Source organism: Colletotrichum scovillei (assembly GCF_011075155.1).
Source record: "Colletotrichum scovillei strain TJNH1 chromosome Unknown Contig00012, whole genome shotgun sequence".
Classification (NCBI taxonomy): Eukaryota; Fungi; Ascomycota; class Sordariomycetes; order Glomerellales; family Glomerellaceae; genus Colletotrichum; species Colletotrichum scovillei.
Window position 1 is genome coordinate 22,348 of NW_023336270.1, and position 18,860 is coordinate 41,207.

The 18,860-nt window shown below is 54.7% G+C and overlaps 5 protein-coding genes across 5 annotated transcripts; 2 read left to right on the plus strand and 3 right to left on the minus strand.

Annotated features, from left to right (window-relative positions):
* Positions 1-624: 624 nt before the first annotated feature.
* HER10_EVM0011280 (Trichodiene synthase) lies at positions 625-2,077 on the minus strand (the record flags this gene model as incomplete). Its single annotated transcript, XM_035480716.1, has 3 exons — positions 625-1,115; positions 1,312-1,539; positions 1,603-2,077. The coding sequence occupies 3 exons, from the start codon at positions 2,075-2,077 to the stop codon at positions 625-627; spliced, it is 1,194 nt and encodes a 397-aa protein (XP_035326345.1).
* Positions 2,078-4,793: 2,716 nt separating this feature from the next.
* Positions 4,794-6,600, minus strand: HER10_EVM0009539 (uncharacterized protein; the record flags this gene model as incomplete). Its single annotated transcript, XM_035479025.1, has 6 exons — positions 4,794-5,212; positions 5,281-5,883; positions 5,943-5,982; positions 6,013-6,114; positions 6,169-6,285; positions 6,355-6,600. 6 exons carry the CDS (start codon positions 6,598-6,600, stop codon positions 4,794-4,796), a joined length of 1,527 nt encoding a protein of 508 aa, XP_035326300.1.
* A 1,258-nt stretch (positions 6,601-7,858) lies between these two features.
* HER10_EVM0012574 (uncharacterized protein) lies at positions 7,859-14,533 on the plus strand (the record flags this gene model as incomplete). Its single annotated transcript, XM_035481967.1, has 1 exon — positions 7,859-14,533. One exon carries the CDS (start codon positions 7,859-7,861, stop codon positions 14,531-14,533), a length of 6,675 nt encoding a protein of 2,224 aa, XP_035326378.1.
* A 550-nt stretch (positions 14,534-15,083) lies between these two features.
* HER10_EVM0001195 (uncharacterized protein) lies at positions 15,084-16,943 on the minus strand (the record flags this gene model as incomplete). Its single annotated transcript, XM_035470950.1, has 4 exons — positions 15,084-15,219; positions 15,313-15,434; positions 15,608-16,087; positions 16,170-16,943. The coding sequence occupies 4 exons, from the start codon at positions 16,941-16,943 to the stop codon at positions 15,084-15,086; spliced, it is 1,512 nt and encodes a 503-aa protein (XP_035326045.1).
* A 906-nt stretch (positions 16,944-17,849) lies between these two features.
* HER10_EVM0012011 (putative alpha/beta hydrolase fold-3 domain-containing protein) lies at positions 17,850-18,860 on the plus strand (the record flags this gene model as incomplete). The annotated part of the gene is made up of 1 exon (XM_035481416.1): positions 17,850-18,860. One exon carries the CDS (start codon positions 17,850-17,852, stop codon positions 18,858-18,860), a length of 1,011 nt encoding a protein of 336 aa, XP_035326365.1.

Below are 18,860 nucleotides of genomic sequence, written 5' to 3' on the forward strand. Positions count from 1 at the left end.
TTAAGCCCTGATGAACCCTATGGTATTACCTGAGCCTTCTGCTGCCCACCACACCCAAACCAACCAGTCGGGGCAAAAGCGATGCCATAATGGTCAACAAACTACCCCTGTTGAGCCATGGGATTCTGCTTCCTCTGCAGTGGTCTGGTCGACACCCAGGAAGCTGGCAGAGCTCAGCGGTCAACTGCACTTATACACCCAACTCGACAATGATACCAGCACTCAACGGCTGCTGTTCAGGAAGGTGAAAAAGGCTTCACAGAGCAGGCCTGGCAACTGGCAGTTGCCCAGCAGCAGCTGGCTCACCTGAGGGCCTGGTTACCAACGCTGCAGTTAGGAAGAGGAAGACTGTTCAGATCGATCCCAACACGAAGTTTGCGAACATCAGGGATATCCATCGGGCTCAAATCGAAGCGGGTGAAAAGGAGGTTATTACGGCTGAATCCAGCGACTCTGAATGCCCTAGTGAGGCTGGCAGTTGTATTGTAGTGGGTGTGGTTGAGGATCAATAGTTAATAGTAATGAGGAGGTTGGGTTGTGATCCCATCGTTTTTGTGGGTGCCAGAAACAGGGGGGTGCCAGGAAGTGGGGGGTTTGACTTAACCATGATCCCCATGGAAATCACTAGATATACTCCTGCGGCCAAAACTTCCTTGCCCACTTTGATACAGCACCCAAAGTGTTACTGGCATTGATAGACGTCTTCGGAACGAGTGGTATCGCGACTTGGACTACCTCCTCAACGCTATGATCCTCAACAAGATCAGCAACAGGAGGGTATGCCCACTCCTTGGGGTCAACAGCCCCAACGAGGTCACCGGCAGCCTGGTATCGACGGAACTCCTTCGCCGTGGCAGTGTCACCGCCAGCAGCGCTAGTGACGAGTTCACGGAGACGGTAGCGAGGATCGCTCAAGTGCCAGGTGACATAGCCCTGGCAGAAAGTCTGGAGGGTGTCGGCGATGCTTGGGTCCTTGTCGGCAAAGACCTCGACGATCTGCTCCGAGCAGCGGATTGTGTCGCGCGTCAGCTTGTTCAGCGCCTCGGCCAGCGTGATGCGGTCACACTTGGCGTAGTTGTTGACGAGTGATGTCTGGTCACGCGGCTCATCGAATTCTAGAGGGTTACAACTCATTAGCGAGTGATCTTGGCAAACCGCTTGTGCCTTGGCGAGCTCGCAGGCAACGAATCGGATCGCACGGGGAAGAAACAAGCTTATGGTCTAAGCTTCACGCTTCTACCCCGCCGACGATGATCGGGTCTGCATCAATGCCAAGCCTGCACTGGAGATGAGATAAGGTAATGAGCGTACCTTTGTAGAATGATAGTAGGTCGTTCACAAACACTATCCAGTTCTCCATTTGAGAGATGACAGACGTGATCTCCGTAAAGAGCACCTTTTCGTCAAACTGGGCTTTGGGAAAGATGGATGCCCCGACGCAGTGGCCGAGGCCGTTCATGCGACGCAGAAAGCCGGGGAAGTCATATGAGCCCGGGAAGCCCTGAAAGTTGTGTTGCTCAATCCAGCAACCCTGGAAAACTGTGGCTCGTTTAGCTTAGTGCGCAGGAACGTGAGAGTTGTGGGCTTTCCAAGGCTCCTTACAGTCGGTCGTGCTCCGGACCAGGTTTAAACCACAGTACGGACCATAATGGCTAAGCACAGTTGGGAACTGCGCGTTCACCATCTGCCACCAAGGGTGCTGTTGAGGCTTCCCAGCAAGAAGATCCTGGTAGAATGACTGCATAGTTGCGTCGGGGTCATCTTGGCTGTCATCAAGCACTAGCATATAAGTGTAGTGGATGCTCAAATCTGCCATAACCTCGGGGTCGACGCGCACCCAGGCATAGACTACCATAGCCACAATTGTCTGAAGAGATGCCTGGAGACGTCTTGGGCTGGCTTTGATTAGACGCTGCTGCGTCGGCTGGGCAAAGTGCTTCGCCGCCTTAGCGTAAGCATAGTGTAGGTTACGGACCCTCTCCTGGTGTGTGTAATTGGTGTCGTTATAGTTGATTATGCTCAGAAAGCTCACGACAGCATCAAGATAACAGTCTGTGGGAAAGCTTGCGGTGTCCATGATGTTTGCTGCTGCCTCCCTTTTGTGACAAAATGGGAAATGACTCATTGAGGGGGAATGGATGAAGAAAGACTGAAGCTTCAAGACAACTTGGAATATGAGGAAATGAGAAGACTTAAAGGGCAAATATGGCATCGAGAAGTTGCCTATCTGGCTTGCAGTCAGACAAGATGCTACTATTACTCTTCACAATCTCGCACGTCTGGTGTTGCCTGGCCCCGTGAAGAAAATGCCCAACACGGATCATGCAGCGCCAATATCTTTATTACGCCTGCATAACAACGTTTTTCTTCGCATAAAGCTGAAGTCCGCAAACAGGAAAGGTCCATAAGGATTTCGCCGTGTTGAAGTTGATTGTTCTGCCCCCTCACGGGTTCTAGGCCGTGTCTTTAGCTACAAGGGGGTCAGACTTTTCTCGTATTTGGTCAAGTTTGACATCTGTAAGTCTTAGATGGATGGCTAGACGACAACATCGTCAGCTGGATTTGGAGGGCATTGCGGGCGCGCGTGAAGAAAATCCCCCGGTCAAATCATAAAAGGGCCCGACGAGATGGAGCGATACGTTGATGTGTGTACAGATACATCAAATTACAACTGCGTGAAGAAGAGGGCAAATCCTGCTAATTCTGCAAGGGTTTCGGATCTCGTACACGTGGCTACGTCTATGTCGGCCTAAAGGTCACTTCGTAAGCCTGCAAGCCCCTCAATCACCGCCGTTGCGGTCTGTTTGCGGCACAAAACATGAGATACGATATGGGCCTGAGAAGCAAGACCTAGGCCAAGAGGCCTGGGGGCGAGACTCGTAAACTGCATCATGCTATCCTTGTTAGCACTCGGGGCATACTACGTGTCTAGTTGACGGGAAGTCTGGGCCTACTTTCTCTTTCATTTGCCGCATATGAACATGCAGGAAACCACTTGGTGTTGTGGCCTCCCCCATACTAGGACACCGGAGAGTTACGCTGCATACAGGGGTTGCTTATGTTGTAGGCTCCTCGTGAACTTCTGCACCAGCTCCTTCAAGTCATCCTTCTGATGCAATGCAACTTTATCAGTACACACCGTAATCAAAGTGAAGAACACTTACAGGTGGAGTCGTAGCCGACGGAAGTCCACCGCATCAGCCGCAGAGATCCTAACGATCTAGCCGAGGCGGCAACTAGTATAGGCGCCGTGAGTTTCCGAACCCGCTGCTAGTGCATAACATTGAATTAGTAGGCGCAAGGCACTGTTTTCTGTGTGTGCAACATATCGGTGTCTCATACCGAGGAGTCTAGGTGAAATGGGTACTCATGCAACGTAGCCCAGGAATCTGCCAATAAAATTGCCACAAAGCCGCTTCTGACCCAGCCGAATCTGATTGCACTGTATTGCGCCATGTAATCGCTGGGAATAGTACGGCTTGGTTTACAGCCTTTGCGCTGACATCTCACAAGGGGATAATATGACAACAGGGGCGGTAGGGCTTTCTATTAAGGGCAACTCGTTGGTCAAGCTTTTATGCTCCGTATTTTGCATATGCAACACATAAGTACCTACTCCGCATGGATTGTGTGTGGGGTGGGTGTGCGTATATTGTGATCACCCCCTGCTACTGATTATGGATACTACGTGAGGTGGATCTTCAGGGACATTCCACAAAACGGCACGCCGTTTACGGGCGTCATTCTCTGTTGCCTTACTCGTCAGTGTGTTACTGAGTAGTGATAAGTATGGGCGTGGACCGTACGTTTCCGCCCATGTATCTTGGAGGCTCTGTTCGCAGATGGGGCTGGACCCTGATGCTCAGGGTCCTTTCCGTACGGGGCTGATAAGAGTCTGGGGTTGGAGACACTCAGGAAAGAAGTGCGAAGCTTCAGGGTCCGTCCCACAACCAAAGTACTTTGAGGGGAATGGAAACAGAGAGCCGGACCAGAAAACAGGATTCTAGACCTTGGGAGACCTAATCTGGGAGACCGAGTTGGACCGGAGTATGTGGCTTATTGCCATTCCCACAACACTGATTGGCCGTATCAGTGCGACCGCCATGATGCGTATTGTTTTAGCCGACGGAATGCAACAGTGCTTGCCAAAAGTACTATAAGCGCAGGCCGTTTGTGAGCAATCCCGGCCAATGTTAACGGCTGTGCCACAACACAGCATCTCGTATCGTACTTTGAATTGTCGCGATTTCTTCGATTTCCCCCGTCGGACGTCTAGTAAACCATCGTCTGAATGTGCGATTGCCTTGCTTCTCACGCGTTATCCGATGGATTGAAAGGCCTAGTCAGAGATTCTCACAAACATTCCCGATTGAAACGTAAAATGGTACCCTTAGACATCGTAGCTCGTTCTTTACATATCAAAATGAAGAATACTCGTAGAAATGAAAGACAACACCAATAAATCCAGCGAATTTGAACATAGACACAGAGTAACGAACTGTGAAGGTTTTGTGAAAGCTGATCGCTGTCCTCAAGTCCATCTTCGCCAAATGCGATGAAGTAGCGTACAACATTGGGTCATAGTGTGCATGATTGTTCTCAACAACATGGATTCATTCTGAATTTCTGAGGTCATCATATTATCCTGTCTAGTAAGGCTGTTATTTGGCGTGAATCACCACCCGACTCACAGCTCATTTGCTTGAACCTGTTACATCGTGACTACAATATGGTGGGATGTGGACTATATGCAAACGTAGAGCCTGTCGCACCGACTGCAGCATGCAAATCATCTACAGCTCAATCTCCTCCTTGCGGCGTCGAATCATAATTCGTGCATTGTCGTTAGCCGACCAGTACAAAGCCTGGAACGTAGGATCCGTGGGAGCGCCCGGAGCCAGCTTGAAGTCGTACTTCAGAAGGATGTGGCTGAGGGCGATCTTGAGCTCGTTGGCGGCGAAGAAACGGCCCGGGCACGCATGCTTGCCCATGCCGAAGCCCAGGGCATCCGGTGTCGTCGACACGAATTGTGCCGTCTCGAGCCCTTGCTCCTCACGCATGCGCAGGAAGCGGTAGCCGTCAAACTTCTCTGGGTTGGGGTACTTGCCTGCATCCCAAGACTTCGAGGTGGATACCATGAGCTTAGTGCCTTTGGGGATCTTGGTACCGTCTTGTAACTTTGTGTCCTTTAGCGCGATACGACGCATGACAGCTGTGGGGGGCTATGTCAGTGGCTCAATTTTTGAAATCGGAGAAATGCCCATAGATATGTTCTCTTACCAATGGCTGCGGGTTTCATGCGCTGACTCTCTTTAAGCACACTGTCCATAAGACGCAGCTTGTAAAGGGTAGACTTGCTCCACTTGTTCTCGGACAAGACGGTAATGACCTCCTTGCGCATGTCCGCGACCAGCTGGGGGTCCTGGCAGAGATAGATCATGAGCGTGCTCAACGAGTCTGACCCCGAAAAGTTGGCGGCGATGGCCATCATAATCTGGGCAACGGTGGCGTCATAGGGACGGCCGTTGGCCGCGTCCTCCATCCACTGCATCGCATCGAGGTGGCGAACGGGTTCGAGACCCTGTTTCACCCGCTTCTCTTTCTCGCGGCGGCGATTTTGGAGGACCGGATCGACAATGTTGAAAGACGTCTGTAGCTCTTGTCTGATGGCTCGGCACCGGGGCATATACCAGTAGGCAAGCGGACGCAGGAACTTGGGCCATAAGCGTAGGTCTTGCGCGGCCTGCATTGAGTCCCTGGTGTAGTCGACCGTGACCTGAAGCCAGTCATCATTGCGACAGAGCTCTTCGCCGAGGAAGACTCGGGAAGACAGTTGGGAGACGATCTTGAAAGCGAGAATCTTGAGCGGAATCTCGTGCCATTCTGTCGTTGAACGTCAGCATTTTCTCATCCTGATTGCATTACACGTCCAGTCGACTAACTTGCTTTATTGGTAAAGTGCTTTTGCAGCGCATGGTTTGCCTCCTCGGAGAGGGGAGTATTGAGTCTGACGATATCCTGGATGAGGTTGATCTTAACAGCATCGTGAAAGATCCTGTCACGGGTTTGTCCTTGGCGAAAAGGAGCAAAACCATCCAGACTGGTGTGCATGTCCTACATCAAAATGAGCTTTTTGTCACAGCATCAGTCTTGGTCACAGTTGCTCACCTCCTCCACGTGCTTGCCAAAGTCAAGCGCCTCGTCGTCCTTAATTCCACTGGCATAGTCGGCAGAGAGGAGAAGCTCAACGCCATTCTCAGTTTGCACACGGAACTTGTCACCAACCTAGCAACATCTGTAAGTTATACTGTGCGACCCTAGTTTTCCGTTAGTGGAGATTAATAGCTTACTTACATTGAGAAGCGCATGATCAAGAATCTCCTTGGCATGGTTGCAAAACGTTTTTCGCTGCTCCTTGGCCGTCAACTGCCACCATTTCTTGCCGTTGACAAGAGGGAGACTGGATATGTCATTCTTGTCTTCGCGTGCGAAAATAGTGAGTCTTCCAAGGATTGCACTCAAGGCCAGTGCAATTACAACACCAAGACCCTCGGGCGAGAAAAACTGCTGAAGAGCAGCAAGGAGCGCGTCTTCAATCATGATGCTTCTTTGATTTCAAACGTGTAAAAAGATTATGTACAGAGACAGAGATCTCATAGAGGGCAAAGGTGGTTTGGAGATTGAAGTAGGGAAATGATTATGTTCTAGTTCGGGACCGAGTCACCTTGCGGTGAGATTGCCATTCAGATTGATGAGTTAAATTACACGAGTGATTTTGCTATGCAATGGCGGTTTGTCTATCAAAGGCATTGACAAACGAGCTCACTATCATCGCCACTTCACACATCACGAACCTGAAGCTCTGTAGCCTGAATGCACTTAATGCACGGAGGAACTTTTGCTTCGAGGTCCCGGCCGGAGCTGCGCAATCTTACGATAGAATCTTACACCCCATGTGAGACGTGTTCCAGGCCATATCTCGAGTTCGCCCGAAATGGCTGCTTGCTTCAGATGTCGTGATAACACAGGATATCATTCACTTTGGAGCCTCAGCAAACCCATGCTTTCCTGATCTTGCGGTTCAATTGTCGCGGCGGGACAAGAAATTCGTCCGATTTTCACGCCCGTATGGCGAAGGAATCGGGGTCAGGGTCAGGGGTTCAGGGCTGTAGGACCCTGCATGCCTAGTTGCATCCCAGTGGGTGTGTGATCGTAAGCTGCATGAAACCCCCGCCTTCGGAGATCTAGAACCTCATATTGACAGGTCTCTTATCTATTCTGTGGAACGAAATCTCTGTTGCAGGTGGCAAGGTTAGAGGTTCTAGACTGATTTTGCAATCCAGCGTCAGCTTCCTTCAGACCGGCATCTTTTTCCCCGAATGTATACAGTGCGGGTGCTCGAACCACGCCAGCCGTGAGTCTTGCGAGAACTGTCACCCCCCGTGTTGTTCATGTTTCTGTAGCCGGAATCTGCCTCGACATCTAGGCAAACCTCGGAAGCTCGATGCCCTGGAGAGATATCGCTTCGCCAGGCGAATATGGAGATGATGCTGACACGCGGGAGGGGTCAATCAAGCTGCATGATAGACATCGAGTTGCGATGGGCAGTGTTGAAGGAATCCTGGCCCCCAGATACGGTGCTCCCCAGCACCACGACGACGACGACGACGACGACAACGGGAAACTTTGGATACATAGTAGACACAGACTGCCATCCAGAAAGGACTTGACTTCATCACAAACTATCTGCTCTTCTCAGCAACGTGCACCATCAACTGGATCTGTCCTTTAGCCTCCAACTCCTTCATTCGCTCTTTGCTACCAATACTTCGCAGTTCAGCTGCTATCAACCATCATCATGGGCGTAGAAACGGAACCTGTCTTGACACGCCCTTGGGTGTTGTCGCATAGCCAAGAACTTCAAGACACGCCAACTTTATCCACGAAAGCCATCGAGATGACAGCGAATGCGGCATGTAGTGTTGAGGATTTCGACACAATCCTTGCATGGAATGGCGCAGAGCACTCTTCTCATGACGAGTGCCTCCATTGGCATTTCGAGAAGCAAGCTACCTCACAACCCAACACCCCAGCCATCCTAAGTACTCATCAGGCTTACACCTATGGGGAGTTGGAGGCTACGACTGCGCGCCTCGCCAAGTACCTCTCTCAAGAGTGTGGCGTAGGGCCAGAAGTCATTGTGCCAGTTTGCTTTCCCAAGTCCGCCTTCGCCATCGTTGCCATGCTCTCAATTCTTCGAGCCGGAGGTGCTTACACTGCACTCGACCCGGAATATCCTGATACCAGAATCCAGGAGATTGTGCAACAGACCCAAGCAACAGTCGCTTTGGTATCTCCTGATTCCGTTGACCGTTTTGAGGGACTGGTGCAGAACGTGGTGCCCATCTCGCGGGACTACCTCCTCGCATTACCCAAAGACACAGATCACCACTCACTTCCTTCTCTCGATATCAAGAAAGCCAGCCCGAGAAATGCTTGCATCGTCGTCTTTACTTCGGGTAGCACAGGTTCCCCTAAAGGCATCGTTTTAGAGCATAGGCACATGTGTGCCACCGCCCATCAGCACGGCCAGGCCTTTAAGATTCGGCGTGGTCTTCGCGTGCTGCAGTTTGCTGCCTACACGTTTGACATGGCCAACTCGGACATCTTCTGCACCCTGTTCCACGGCGGCACCATCTGCGTCCCTTCAGAGGACGAGCGGATGAACGACCTTGCAGGCTTCGTGGCGCGGTTCCAGGTCGAGTCGGCCAAGATCACCCCGTCCCTAGCCAGTCTGCTCACCCCGACCGACATGCCTGGCCTCAAGACCATTATACTAGGTGGTGAGGTTGCCTCCAAGGACCTTTTGACCCGCTGGGCGAATCATGCTGAGACAATCATCAGTTATGGTCCTGCGGAGTGCGCCGTGACCTCGGCAAGTCATGTTTACGTGAAGGGGACCGATGCTGGTGTCATCGGCAGAGGATTCGGCACACGATTGTGGATCGTGGACCCCAATAGCCGCCACGTCATTTTGCCTATTGGCTCCGTGGGTGAACTCCTGATCGAAGGTCCGAATGTTGGCCGGGGATATCTGGCCAAGCCTGAGATGACGGAGCAGTTCTTTGTCGGTGCCCCCGACTGGTGCAGCGACAAGAACAATAGCCAGGGCGAGCCTCGGCGATTCTACAAGACTGGTGACTTGGTTCAATATGATTCCGACGGAGTGGTGCGCTTCGTCGGCCGCAAGGACTCGCAGATCAAGTTGCGCGGCCAACGTCTCGAACTCGGCGAGGTGCAGCACCATCTCAAGGAGGCTTTCCCCAAGGCCTCAACAGTCCTCCCGGTTGTCATCGCACCCCATGTCCTGGGCGCTACCAAGAGTCTCGCAGCATTCGTGCAATTACGAGACGGTGCCGGCCTTGTCCAGACCCAGGAAGACAACATTGTCGCATTGTACCTCTTGGGAACGGATGAATGGCAAGCCAGCGTCAAGGCTGCGCATAAACTACTGTCAAAGGCTCTCCCCTCTTACATGGTCCCGACGCAGTTCGTCCCGGTGTCTCAAATGCCAAGAAACGCATCTTGGAAGACTGACATACGGCGCCTGCAAGAGTTAGCCGCAGACCTCCCTCTGGGCGTGTTGACTCTTCTGGGCCCTTCCCCTTCGCTTCCGTCTACCGGCCAAGAGCCCCTGACGGAGACGGAACTCAAACTACAAGAGCTTTGGGCCATCGTCCTGGACCGTGAGCCTGGCCAACTAGGTCTCGACGACAGTTTCTTCTACATTGGCGGCAGTTCACTTGAAGCCATTCGCCTCGTCAGCCTCGCCCGCGCTCAAGGTCTTGATTTGACGGTTCAGCAGATTTTTCGAAGTCCCAGATTGAGAGATCAAGCTCGTTCGCTCAAGCCTCGATTGGAGATTGCGCCAGAAGGCGATACCATTCCTCCACTGTCGCTTCTTAAGCCAGAAACGGATCGCCGTACGGCGCTAGAGTATGCTGCAAAGCTTGCTGAGGTCGAACCGAGCCAGATCGAAGATATCTTCCCGTGTACACCTCTGCAAGAGGGTCTGCTAGCGATGACTGCTCAGCGTGAGGGAGATTACGTTGCACGCAGCGTGTACCGCCTTCCCGCTTCGACTGATCTAGCTCGATTCAAGAGAGCGTGCGAAGAAGTAGTGGCCAAGGCACCGACGTTGCGCACCCGAGTAGTGAGTCTCCCCGACGATGGGCTGGTTCAGGTTCTTGTCAACGAATGTTTCCAATGGGGTCCCGTTCTGGACATGGATTCTATCTCTTCTCTGGAGAGCCACAAACCCAGCCAGGCTCTCGGGTCAGGGCTGTCCTTCTTTGCTCTTGGTGAAAGCGCTCGGGAGGGAGCGACATACTTCGTGTGGACAATCCATCACGCGCTCTATGACGGTTGGTCTGCGCCACTCATCTTGGACGCGATCGAACAGGTGTACAACGACGGCCAGTCACCAGTCTTTGCTCCCTTCCAGAGTTTCGTCAAACACGTACTCCAGCAGGACAACACAGCCGCAGAGAATTTCTGGCAAGCCCAATTCGATGGCGGCGATGGCGCGGTTTCCTTCCCTGCGCTGCCCGACCCCTCGAAGGTGCCCCTTGCTGATACCGTCGTGGACCATCTCGTGAGCCTCGCCTGGCTCCGCAGCAGCACCACACCCGCAACGGCTGTTCGCACCGCCTGGGCAATTCTGCAATCTCAGATCTCCGGATCCAAGGACATCGTCTTTGGTGCGACCTTGACGGGCCGGCAGGCCGATGTCGCTGGCGTAGAGCGCATGACGGCGCCAACCATCGCCCCGGTTCCCGTACGAGTGATGCTACACAATGATGAGAATGTGGAGGATATGCTGCACGCGATACAGAAGCAGATGGTGGACATGCTTCCGTTTGAGCAGTTTGGTATTCAGAACATCAAACGAGTTTCCGGCGCTGCTCGGGATGCTTGCCAAGCACAGACGCTCCTCTTGATCCAACCTCTTGGCCAAAATCTGTCGCTGAGGCAGAACCGTCTCATGTCTCACGTCTCTGGCTTTGTACACGAGACCAAGTCGTATGCTCTCACGCTGTACTGCTACCTCGAGGTCGATGGCGTGCATATCTATGCCGTCTTCGACTCGTCTGTGATCAAGGAAGAGCGGGTTTCCAGGATTCTGGGGCAGTTTGAGCACATCTTGAAGCAGTTGAGCGACGCAGAGAATCTTGCCCTGAAAGTTTCTGATCTTGAGGTAGCGTCTCCCCAAGATATGAAAGACATGTGGCGCTGGAACGCTCAAGTTCCCCCAACCATGGACCGCTGTGTGCACGACATGATAATCGACCGCGTCCATCAACATCCCGAGGCAGAAGCTATCCATGCTTGGGACGGCGACCTTACATACGCACAATTAGACGCCCTATCATCAACGTTAGCTCGCCGTCTTATCAAACTCGGAGTCGGCCCAAACATGATTGTGCCCCTCTGCTTCGAGAAGTCCATGTGGACTCCCGTGGCTGTCATGGGCGTCATGAAGGCCGGAGGATGTTCTGTCCTGCTGGACGGGGGACAACCAGAGCAGCGGTTGCAGACAATTGTGCAGCAGGTCGGGCCTAGCGTCATGATTGCCTCAGCTCTGCGCAGGGACGAGCCATCAAGGCTCTGCACGTCCGACGGACTGGAGGTGATAGTCTTGGATCGACAGGCTCTGGACGAGCTCGAGGCTATTGACGTTGAAGTGCCTCTTCCCGTAGTGCCAACGTCTAGCTTGCTGTACCTCGTCTTTACTTCCGGCAGCACTGGACTGCCCAAGGGGGCCCAAGTTACTCACTCCAACTACGCGAGTGCGCTGCACTACCAGGGCGAATTCTTCGGCTACCAGACCACCTCTCGCGTGTACGACTTTGCGTCCTACTCCTTCGATGGCGCTTGGTTCAACATGCTTCATACACTCGAAGCCGGTGGGTGCGTCTGCATTCCTCTGGACGAGGATCGGCGGAACGATCTGTCTGCCTCGATTAACCACATGGGAGCCAACATGCTCAATTTGAACGCCACGACCCACCGTCTCCTGAACCCGGCGTCACTCCCGGCCGTCAACAACCTCATTTCCTTGGGCGAGCCGATTCGCAAGGAAGATGTCGAGATCTGGACACCTGGGGTCATCAAGCAAGCTTATGGCCCCGCCGAGTGCACCCCCATCTCGACGGCTCTGCGAGGGGAGACCAGTGACCAACCAAATGTCGGCATAGGCAGCGGGTTGGGCTCCCTCACCTGGGTTGTAGACCCGGACACCGGCCGATTGATGCCGCCAGGAATCACGGGAGAGCTCTGGCTTGAGGGCCCCATCGTCGGCGCCGGGTATCTGAATGAAAAGGAAAAGACGGCAGCTGCGTTCGTCCACGACCCATCGTGGCTTGTAAGGGGAGGGGGCGGTGTCCCGGGCCGTCAGGGACGTCTTTACAGAACTGGCGATCTCGTGCGACAACTCGATGACGGACCTCTAGTATTTGTCGGGCGCAAAGACACACAGGTCAAGATCCGTGGCCAGAGAGTCGAGCTGGAAGACATTGAGCACCACCTCCACCGCGTCATGGCCAGCCGGTACGAGACCGTCACCTTGGTTGCCGAGGTCATCAAGCCAGAAGGCCAGGAGCCCATCCTCGTGGCCTACGTTGCCCTCTCATCCCCCGGCGAGGCGTCCTTGGATGATGTCCTCGTCTCCCTGGTGGTTGGGAAGCCTAGCAAGGAGCTGGCCAGCGCACTTCCCGCACACCTCGTGCCTACGGCTTACATTCCACTCAAGCAAATCCCGCTCACGATGACAGGCAAGACAGATCGCAAGCGCCTGCGCGAGATGGGAGCCGCGATGACGCGGGATCAGCTGGTCGCTCTACACGAGACTCACTCGGGTATCACCTCGAGGGAACCGTCCACTCCCGAGGAGATGCAACTCAGGGAACTCTGGGCGCGGGTGCTCAACCAGACTGAGATATCAAAGATCAGCGCGGAGAGCAACTTCTTTGTCATCGGCGGCGACTCCATCCAGGCCATGCGCATAGTAGCCCTAGCCCACGAGCACGACATGCGCTTGACTGTGGCTGACATCTTCCAGAGTCCGCGCCTCAGCGACATGGCGAAGCGGATCAAGATGGTGCAGAAGAAACAATCGGCGTACTCGGAGCCACGGCCGTTCACCCTGCTCTCTGATGATGACCTGGCAGGGCAAGAACTCGGTGCTTTCATTAGAGAGACGATTGCGCCGGCCGTCGAATTCCCGCTCGAAGATATCCAGGATGTCATGCCAACGACGGCCACCCAGGCCATGTGCGCCGACGCGGCCATGTACAATCCGGCACAGGGGTGCTTCATGGTCCACGTAGACGTACCCGAGCGCGTCTCCCTCGACACGATAGAGGAGTGTTGCCAAAAGGTCTGGGACCACCTCAGCATCCTAGCCGCCGTGTTCGTGACGCCTGGCAAGAGGATGTTACAGGTGATCCCACGAGGTTCGGCGGCGCCGGTGGAACGACACCAGATTGGTGACCACCAAGATATGGATGGCTTCGCCACGGAAGTCTTCCACGCCGCCCTCCAGCCTGCCATGGTTCCAGGGTCTCTTTACACGCGGTTCTACGTGCTTCACGGTGCGGGTCAGTCCACCCGCTGGGGCCTCCGGCTTTCTCACGCCCATTTCGACCGCACCAGCTTGACACCCATCCTCGACTGCTTCGCGGCCAGCCTTCAGGGCAAGGCTCTGGCACCCATGGCGCGCTTCTCGGGCTTCATTGAGTGTGTGCGGGAGGCGGAGGATAGGATGCTAGCTCACTGGCGCGAGGTGCTTTGTGGTTCGAAGCCTCTCGCGCTGACCCCTACGGGGCAGCCCGCTGAGATTGTGTCTATCAAGCGCGCCATCCAGGCGCCGCCCGCGTTCGATGGCTTCACAGCGGCGAATCTTTACGTCGCGGCGTGTGTGCAGGCGCTCGCTCAGCTGCGCGATACTGATGACGTGGTGACGACCATGACAGTGTCGGGCCGTTCCACACTTCCACCCGCGCTGGCCAACGTCGTCGGCCCAACTGTTAACATGGTGCCTCTGCGCGTGCGACTCGATGCTCAAAAGACATTTGAAGGCACGCTCGAGGCAACGCGGCAGGCGCAGCTCGACGTGCTCGGCTTCGAGACGAGCACAGTCGCGCCGCTGTTCGAGGCCTGCACACCCGCAGCGTCGTGGCAGCCCGATGAACGTCGGTCGACGTACATTCTACAGTTTCAGAACCCGGAGCCGTTCACGGTGGATCTTATGGGCGATGGCGAGTGCTGTCAGGAGCTCGGCTGGTTCGGACCGGACAAGGTGTGGGATCACTCGGAGGAGGTGTGGCTCATCGCGCGGCCGGACCCAGAGACCGAGACATGGAACCTATGGTACAGCGCCAACACGGTCAACTTTAGTCTGGAAAGGCTGGAGGAACTTGTCCGGGAGCTGGAGGTGGTCGTTCAAAGGGTAATAAAAGACGCGGCGAAATGAGGAGATGGTTTGGAGAGGTGACAAATTTTGGTTGTTTTCATAAAAAGTGTGGATAATATTCTTCGTCAGCAGTTCGAGCATTTTTGAGTCTTTCGTGGGATTTTGCGCTAGAACTGGATGTTAATTGTTGTGTTATATTGATTGATTCGTATCCTTGAATGCAACGAACTGGAATTTTTTACTTAGTTTTTTTACTCAAAGAGGAAGATTGAAAAGAAAAACAACAGAAGATCATCTGCGAACTTGAATCCAAGACTCACTCTGAAATTATGCACGTTTCTTTAGAAGCCGATGATATCATGCTCCTGCCTCAAGCTCGCTTGAAAGATTTTTCCTGCCAACTTTCTGATTGACGTTCTTCAATTTGCTTAGGGATGGGTCCTCCAATCTAGACATCACATCTCCATGGACAACTTCAGGTAAACCAAACTTATATGCTTATTTAATGCTCGTGTCTATTCTACATGTCTAGGACGATAGGGTCCGACATCTCACGCCGGCCAGCGTCATCACCCTCTTTCGACAATGTTCCATGTAAGATAAGCTCCAATCACTGCTCCGCGAACTTCAACATGAACTCCGCAATGTAGCCAAGAAATTGATCTGCAAGCGTCGCGTTCAAGCGGCCGTCATTGAAGCAGATGGACAGCCCCGTGGCGCCCTTCCAGCTGTCCATCCTGACGAGCCTATGCAAGGGGTAGTGGTCAGCATATCGCTAGCAACAAGTGCAAGTCAAATGATTGGGGCTTTCAAAGACTATGAGGAAGACATGTACTCACACGTCGGAGAGATAAGTATCCAGGTGAAACAAGCAGCTTTCCACAGCGAGGAGCTTCTCTTCGCCCGCGCCGAATACCTCTCTAGGGATGTACTTGTCCACGATGCCGTCGCTAGCAAAGACCTGCGAGAGAAGCGTAATGTCAGTATACAAAGATCCGCCATATTGAGTAGAATGGTCTGGAAGACAAGATACAGACCGGAAAGCTAGTAGGCGGGAACGATGGCGGTGCACTGATTAGTTACAAGACGCGTCAGCCGGTGCACCCAGTGATCAACATTGACATAACAAAATACGCACGACCCGAGCACACTTGCGAGAAAATTGCCCTTGGCCTGGTCGATGGCGAGCTGAAACTCATTCCGTAGCCAATACTCATAGCCGTCCTTGACGTGCGTTGCCAGCGCCCCCAGCGTAGTCCGCACGGCGTCGGCATTGCTCTCATCTACGGCCCACTCGCGCAACGGTGCGAACTCAACTGAGGCGCCGGCCTGGCACGAGCCATAGCGCTGTGCCGCGTCGCCGCGAAGGTAACGTCTGCCGTTCACGGGCAGCGGCGAGGCGAGAGCGACGGTATCCGAGACGTCGGCGGGGAGAGGCCGGGCACGGAGGAGGGCAAGGACCATGGCGGCGTGGCCGAGGTGAGTGACGGTGTAATCTGGACCAAGGTGCGTCTTGATGGCGGCCTTGATAGCAGCGCTCTGCTCAACGGTGAATGTGCGCCATATCGTGCGAGGTGCGCCGGTATCAGCAGCAACAGGTAAGCCCCAGCTGGACTTTGAGGCATTAGCTGTGGTAATGCAGCGGAGAGAGATGGATGTTGTTGTGGAAGAAAGGGGTTTGAAGGAAGAGACTCACTCCGCTTTTGAGGAGGGCGGCGATGAACTCATCCCGCGTCTTCTTGTAGTCCTCGCCTAGAGCGCCGACATCAACCTTGCACGCATCGAGAACGGGCACGTTCAGGTTCGCGATCTCGCTACCCCACGCGTACTGCGACGACGCCGTCTCTGCCTTACTGACACCTAGCTGCTGTCCAAGGCGGCGCAGCAGGTCCCCTACGAAGACTCGCGCGCTGATGCTATCCCAGTGGATGTGATTGAAGACGCCGAGAACGTCCACGCGTGCACCGGCTGCCAGCAACGCCTCCTCGTTTTGCACGTCAGCCACGACGACGAGCGTCACGGGCGGGAGGGACTTGGCTGGATCGATCTGGCGCTGCTTGCCGATCTGGGCCGCAACCTGCAGCCCGGTCTGGGACGTGGATCTTGCGGTAACGGCGGCCCGCGCCCATCGCAAGGCTTCGGCGTCGCACGTCGGAGGGTTGTAGATGATGTGCGGGGGTCCGTACTCGGAGGCCCAGGCGGTGGTGCAAGCGACCTCGGGGTGGTAAAACCGGAGATGAACCAGCGCATCCGCGAGATGCCGCGCAAGGCCAGCCAAGGAAAGGCCGTCAGCTTCGATACGGAGAGTAGTATTGAGGTAGTTATCATATTGCCCGCGAGAGTTGGGGCCGCGCAGGCCGACCCAAGCTTCGGTGCCGAGCCCAAGGCGCCGTACGGCTCGGGGGTCATCAGGCGACGGGTGCCAGCGAAAGGTAGCAGGATCAAGCTGAGGAATAGGGGGGAGGGACATCGTTAAGAGTAATAAGTAAAGTCTTGGGAGAAAGTGTGCCAGATAGAAAGAAGAAAGAAAGTCACTTGGCTCGAAAGGAAGATGGCCAATCTTGACGTTGTTCAGTGAAGTAAGGTAAATCGAATGAATCAATGAGTCAACTTGCCTAAGTATCTAACTGCCGTCTGCCAATATCTATACTTGAAGTCGTCGCTGACCTATGGCTATGGCTTACTGCTGATGTACTCTCATCAACTTCACAGACACCCAAATTGTGAGTGCTTTCAATTGCATCCATGTCAACATGCCGGGGTCAAGTCTGGCGGTCCAACACAACTCACACCCCCTCCCCTCCTCTTTCCTGAGTTGGAATGTCCACTTTGCCTCCACCGCACTACGGTAGGTCAGACCAGGGTAGACTGCATGACTGCATCAAAACGGGGTCCTGATAGTACACGGTGTCGTTCACTGTGGGAACATTCATGGGAATACGCCCCGAGAGGGGTATTCCCAGACGGATCTTTGGACTGCAGAGAGCCCTTGCTGCTGTCCATCTCGGATGAGCGAGATGGATTGGCCGCCCCTGTCACTCGCCGCTTGCATGTACTTGCCTAAGGTAGGTACATAGATCGATCTCGACCACTGTCACCATCACCGGCAACTCCAAGTCGCCTGTTGTGAAGGATTCGCAAAGACAGTATCTGTTACGAAAGCCGCCAAGATACAGACGAGGCTTGGTCGTCAAGCATCTAGGAACATTCTCGTTACTTGCCTTCATCACTGCGGTTCCAAGCTCCTCACTTAAATTGTCCCGTTGTCTCTCCTCTCTTATGAACCAATCTATAAGGTACGCATACTCGCGGCTCACTTACACACTCCCTCTTCATCCTATCTCATCCCTCTCCCATCCATTAAATACACATTATCATGCGGCTACCCCGACCCCCTTTTGACTCGGAGCTCGCGCCCATCCAAGCTGCCTTTGAGCCGTTCGGTCCCATTACCCCAGAGTTCGTCATTAATCACCATGCCCGCACCGACCGTACCTTAGAGGCCCCGCACATTGCCGCCGCAGAAGCCATAGGCGACCGGCCCCTCACGTACGCCGAGCACACGGCCCCCGGCCTTGGCCTGAATGACCCTCCCATCGCGCTCTCCATCTTCACGCCCAAAGCGGCCCCAGTGAGTGATAAGAAGCAGTGGCCCTGCATCTTTTACGCGCATGGCGGTGGCCTGATATTCCTCCACCGCCTCGTCGGACTCTCCCAGCCGCTGGACTGGGCTGTAGCCGCAGGCGCCGTGCTCATAAGCGTCGAGTACCGCCGCGCGCCGGAGCACCCGCAGCCAGCGGCATCGGATGACTGCTTCGCGGCACTGAAATGGGTGCAGGCGTCAGCAGGCGTGCTAGGCATTAACGCTGCGCGCATCTTAGTGGCCGGGCAATCGGCAGGCAGCGGGCTGGCGGCCGGGCTCGCGCTGCGGGCGCGCGACGCGGGGCTCAACCCTCCGGTGCACGCGCAGATGCTGCCTTGCCCAATGCTCGACGATCGCTGCAGGTCCATCAGCTGCGCGCAGTTCGATGACGGCGTAGAGCCGTGGGACCGGACTAAGAACGCGGCGGCGTGGGCCATCGCACTGGGTGAGCACGGCGGGGCCCGGGCCCGGGCTGGCGACTTTGTGAGCTCATACTGGGCGCCTGCGCGGGCCGAGACACTGGCGGGGTTACCATCCGCGTACATTGAGGCGGGCTCCGCCGAGTTCTGCCGTGACGAGGCAGTGGACTACGCGTCGCGGCTTTGGTCGGCCGGGGTCTCGGCAGAGCTGCATGTGTGGGCGGGCGGCTTCCACGGGTTTGACGAGATGGCACCAGATTCGTGGTTGGGACGCCGGGCTATCGCGGCCAAGCTGGAGTGGGTGCGACGGGTGTTGACGGAGTGA